The sequence below is a fragment of the Terrapene carolina genome, unplaced genomic scaffold, assembly GCF_002925995.2.
Source record: "Terrapene carolina triunguis isolate 2854851 unplaced genomic scaffold, T_m_triunguis-2.0 Scaffold11009, whole genome shotgun sequence".
NCBI classification, from domain to species: Eukaryota; Metazoa; Chordata; order Testudines; family Emydidae; genus Terrapene; species Terrapene triunguis.
This window is the reverse complement of record NW_020675360.1, coordinates 1-5,348: the sequence shown is the minus strand read 5'-3', so window position 1 is coordinate 5,348 and position 5,348 is coordinate 1. Positions and strand designations below refer to the sequence as shown.

The window sequence follows — 5,348 nt, the reverse complement described above, 5'->3', positions numbered from 1 at the left end:
GCCCCCAGCCATGGCAGGAGGCTGCTCTCCTGGGCCTGCCCTTCCCAGCACAGACGCACCCCGGAGCCTGCCGCCCGCTCAAGCTCTCCCTGCTGGGCTCCCCAGGGCTGGCCCCGCATGCCGACCCTGGCTTCCTTCCTTATCAGCACCCACACCTGTGAGACTGGGGGCCCTGGGGCGACCCTGCGCCGCGCGGGGCCCATCCCAGAGGGATGCTCTGACCTGACTCCAGCTGGAGAGGGACAGTCCCTGCAGCCGCTGGCCCTCTCTGGCCAGGGACAGCCCCTGCTTCGCCCTGAGAAGGGGGGCATGAGGCCCCCAGAGGGGAAGGGCTGAACGGCCACAGAGAGCAGCAGTGCCTCAGAGCCAGGCATGTGCTAGGCCCTGTCCCCAGGGGCACACAGGACAGGGACCCCCACGGCTGTCCCCCTGCGGCCAAGGTGGGGGCCAGCGTGGGGCTCGCTGCACATGCTCACTGGGTTCTGTCCCGCAGGACCGGCATGCCAAGCCCCCGCCGAGGATGAAGGGCCAGGGTGAGTGTCTGTCATGGGCGAGAGCAGCTCCAGCTTGGGGCCGGGGGTCCTGGATGGCAGAGCACGTGCCCGCTGCTGCCTGGGCCTACCAGCACGGGGGGCGCCCTGCTTGGGCTAGAGGGGCTGTCCTGGGGGGATGGTCACTGGCACGAGCCCATCTCTCAGCCCAGCTGAGCAGCACATGGACACAGAGACAGTCCCTGGGAGCAGTTCCCCCGGGGCAGGGGCTGGGAACTGGTGTCCGCTAGGTGAGATGGGGGCAGGGGGAGACTGTCCATCCCTCCCTCCTGCCAGGGGTGGGAGAGAGAAGGGGCCTGAAGCCCCCCAGGGAGGGACTGTTTCAGGGCAGCTCCCCTTCTGCCCTTGCCTTGCAGTGACGGCAGCAGCCAGTGGGGAGCCCTGCCACTTCCCCTTCCGCTACAAGCGCAAGATGCAATATTCCTGCCTCCGGGGCGGCCCGCATGGCCACCGGTCCTGGTAAGAGCCTTGTGCCCCAAACGCCAAGGAAGGGCCCTCCTTCGGCCCCCGTCTGTGGGGAGGGTGGCAGCCCGACAGAGCGCTCTCAGGCAGAGGTGAGGGGGCAGGCAGGATGGCTGCCCTCTCCATGCCCACGACCAGCCCCATGTGGGAGACGCAGGGAGAGCAGAGCCCTCTGGGGAGCCGGGATTCACCCCCTTGGGGTAGGGCTTCGGCCCCAGGGCGAAGGCACAGCGCCTGGGGCCACCACAGGCCCCTTGGGCAGCATGTTCCACGCAATACCCAGGGACGAGGCCAAGCACCCGTGACTGCCCCCTCGCCCCCCTGGTCTCCGGGGCCGCACCATCGCTCCCCCCTCACTGTCACCTCCCGCGGCAGGTGCGCCACCACCGAGAACTACGACCGGGACCACAAGTGGACTCTCTGTGGGGAGGACAAGAGAGTGACAGGTGCGGCGGCCAATGGGAACCCAGGTGACCCCTGCGGGGGGGGAGGGGATAAGATTTCCCTGCTCCAGCCCCACATGCGGGGGGTCTGCACCCCATGTCCCACTGCCCTTCGCTAACCCACCCAGGGCCGGCCTTAGGGAAAATGGCGTCCTGGGTGAACTTGTATTTTGGCGCCCCTGCCCCATGTGGGCTTGATGCCCCCCACTGCGCCCCTGGCCCCCAAGGGCATGGTGCCCCCCATTGCCCCTGGCCCCAATGGGCATGATATTCCCCTGGCCCCCGGGGGTGCCCCACCCCCCTGGACTCCAAACCCCTGCGCCCATGTGGGGAAAGTGACCTGGATGCACAGACGGAGCTGCTGGCACTGCTGCTCGCTCCGCCCCCAACGCTGCCCCTCCGCCCCGCACACCCCTCTAGGGGGCTGTGAGGGGGGAGTGAGGAGCAACGTCAGGGCTCCCTGCAGCCGGTCCTTGTGCCTGCCGGCTGCGCAAGGGCAGGGCAGAGAGCAGCAGCTCCTGATGCCGCAGCACAGCCCAGGTGGGGAAAGTGAGCTGGATGCCCAGAGCGCTTGGTATCGCTCCTCCCCTCCCCCAGCCCCCTGGGGGGGGGCCGTCACCGCTCACACACAGACCCCCCCACATGTTCCTGGGCACTCCCCCCACGCGGCGCTCCCCTGCCAGCTGGGAGCAGTTTCTGTCTTTACACTGCGGTGCTGCAGCGCGCCCCCTTGACTATGGCGCCCCTGGGCGGTCACCTGGGGTCGCCCAACCCTAAGGCAGCCCTGGACTCACAACAGGCTCCACCAGCCCCTCCCAGGCGCTCGTCCAGGCCTCAGCTCAGGGCTAGGTCCCGGCAGGGCCTGGCGATCCTGGCGCTGCTGCCCCCCAGCCTAGAGCCTTTGCCCCTGACTCCGCTCTCTGTCTGCAGATCCCTGCAAGCCGAACCCCTGTGAGAACGGGGGTGCCTGCAAGAGCAGCCAGGATGGCTACCACTGTGTGTGCCCTGCCCGCTTCCATGGCAGGCACTGCCAGAAAGGTGACTGGGCCCAGCAGCCACCCCACCCTCTTGGGCCACACAGCTCCAGTAGGGAGCAAAGGAGTGGGGACCTCCCTGCCTGCCCCTGCTGCCCCCCCATTGCCCTGGGACCCTGCCCCTGGACTGCCAGCCACTGGCTGTGTCAGACTGGGGGATGACACACTCACCTCCAAGGGAGGACTGCTCCAGAACCACCTCGCCAGGGGCAGCCGCTTGCAGCAGGACCCAGCTCGGGGGCAGAGCCCCCCACAGATCAGAGCCACGCACAGCCCCACTACTGAGCCCAGCTGGCTTCACGATGTCGATCACACCCCACCCCGCCCGGCCGGACCAGCAGCAGCCCCTGGGAACAGGCACTGGGTTCGCAGCGGGCAGGGACTCGACTGGCCGCAGCTGGGGCACGGGCAGATGCCGAGGTGGGACCGGGCTGTGTCTGGGCTGGGGGAAGGGGGACCCAGGCTCATTCCCTACTGGCCCCACTCGGCTTTTGCAGAGAGCTGTTTTGAAGAGCGGCTGCCGGCGTATTTCCTTGAGGGAGAGAAGTGGCCGAGGTACCGGCCCACCGGCGTGGAGGAGTGCCACTGTGCCGGCGGGAAGACTGTCTGCCGGCCAGCCCATGGCAAGGGTGAGAGTGGGGGGCAGAGAGCACTATTCCACAGTGGGAGGGTCCAGCCTGTGACCAACTGGGACTGTTCTTAATGTTTCCTCTGAATACTGTGTGGCTGCCTCAGTTTCCCCGATGCAGTTCTTAAGTCTCTAGGGGGTGAGGTTGTTGCAGCGCAAAGGGCCAGTGCACATAAATGGCCGACACTCTGTCTCCTGGCAACTAATGGCCAGGGCCCCTCCCCCCTGCAAGGGGATAGCTAAAGGTGTTGGAGACCAAAGGAATCAGGTAACCTCCTGGCCCGGGAAAGGAACAAAGCAGAGGAGGAGGGGCTGGAGGGGGAGTCAGTTTGGAGCTGGCTGGGGAAATGGAGGGAGCCCAGACGGGGCTCGGGCTTCCCAACGGGGCTGTGGTGTCCCTGGGGCCCCCAAGATGGGCCTAACTACAGGCGTCCTCTTGTCTGTACCTGCAAGGCCTGTCTTGGACTGTGTTCCTGTCGTCTAAATAAACCTTCTGCTTTACTGGCTGGCTGAGAGTCATGGTGAGGTGGAGGAAGCCGGGGGTGCAGGGCCTTGTCTCCCCCACACTCCATGACACACCCCAAAGGAGGCTGGGGCTACCCCGCAGAGGGCAGGGCATGGGCAGACAGAGGAGCCGAACGGGGCCTGGGGGCAAGGGCAGGCAGGGCAGCGGGAGGTGCTGGACTGGGCAGTGGTGATGCGCTGCTTGCTCAGGGGCGGCTGAGCTGGGCCCCGTATGCCGGACTGGCCCCAAACAGCTGGTCAGTGCCAGCCCCATGGAGGCAGCCCTGACACCTGTCTCTGCTCTGCAGCTTGTCCCACAAACCCCTGTCTGAACGGAGGGCACTGCATGGAAGTGAAGCGGGAGAGGGTCTGCAGCTGCCAGAGCGGCTACGTTGGGCCTTTCTGTGACACAGGTACTGCCACCCAGGGCAGGGGCGCGGGGCTGGGCCTAGAACAGTACTACACGGGCTGGGTCAGGATCCCTGGGCCCCCGGAGGGACCGGGCCTGGTCGAGGTCACGGAGCTGGGATCAGAGCTCTGGGCATCCAGCCTCCCAGAGCCCACGGGGGAGCAGGGCAGCCCAGAGCGGAGCTGGAGGTGCCCATGTGCTCTGGGTGGCCCAAGGGCTGGGGCCTGAGGGGTTGCGGGGAAGGAGCTGTGGAGCGACATCCAGTGACTGGCTCTTTACTCACCAGACCGGAGGCAGGCCTGTTACACCGGGAGCGGGCTCCTGTACAGGGGCATGGCCCACACCACCCTCTCGGGGGCACAGTGCCTGCCCTGGGACTCTGACCTGCTGTCCCACGAGTTCTCCACCCGCTCCTTGCGCGACGCACTCAGCCTGGGCTTGGGCGGCCACGCCTTCTGCAGGTGAGCAACGGGCCCCAGCCCCAGAGAGGGGAGCTGGCAGGCAGGAGATGCGAGACGCCAGGGCAAGGGCTGGGTGAGTTGGGGCAGGGGGCTGGGAGCTGGGGGTCGGGCTCCTGGCTGCTCTGTGCTGGAGCCCGTTGACGGAGTGGGGGGTTCTCCATTGCAGGAACCCCGATAATGACAGCCGGCCCTGGTGCTACACGCTGAGGGAGGAGCAGCTCAGCTGGGAGTTCTGCAGCGTCCCCCCATGCGAGCTGCACGCAGCGGGTAGGCCCCGAGGAGCTCTCAGAGGGCGGGGGGGCAGTGGAGCCTCGCATGACCGGCTCTCTCCCCACAGGTGCTGTGGACACAGCGGAAGCAGGGGGCCGGCCGGAGGCCAAGCCCACGACCACAAGCCCCAGCGACAGCTCTGCTCAGAGCTGTGGGCAGCGGTACAAGAAGAGCCCGTCCCTGCGGAGCCGGGTTGTTGGCGGCATGCTGGCGCTGCCTGGCTCCCATCCCTACCTGGCAGCCCTCTCCCTGGGGGAGCACTTCTGCGGGGGGACCCTCATTGCCTCCTGCTGGGTGCTGACAGCTGCGCACTGTCTGCGGCACAGGCAAGTCACCGAGCACGGCCAGGCTGGGCTGGGCACACCGGGGAGGGAGCAGGGCTGTGGTGGGCGGCCAGCGGCACTTCCCTAGCTGATGACTGGTCACATCCTGCAGGCCGAGCGTCTCCCACATCTCTGTCAGGCTGGGGCAGACCCACTATAACAGGAGCACACAGGGCTCCGCCGAGCTCCGTGTGCAGGACTACGTGCTCCATGAGAACTACTCCCAGGCCACCCAGAGCCACGACATCGGTGAGCGCCCATCC

General features: G+C 67.3%; 1 protein-coding gene across 1 annotated transcript; it reads left to right on the top strand.

Moving 5' to 3' along the window:
• Positions 1 to 490: 490 nt before the first annotated feature.
• Positions 491 to 5,334, top strand: LOC112117440 (coagulation factor XII; the record flags this gene model as incomplete). Its single annotated transcript, XM_026661580.2, has 10 exons — positions 491 to 533; positions 908 to 1,010; positions 1,389 to 1,459; positions 2,387 to 2,494; positions 2,988 to 3,119; positions 3,931 to 4,035; positions 4,318 to 4,492; positions 4,659 to 4,759; positions 4,830 to 5,088; positions 5,198 to 5,334. Coding segments are annotated over exons 1-10 (1,204 nt in total), but the record flags the coding sequence as incomplete, so codon positions are not given.
• Between the last annotated feature and the right edge of the window lie 14 nt (positions 5,335 to 5,348).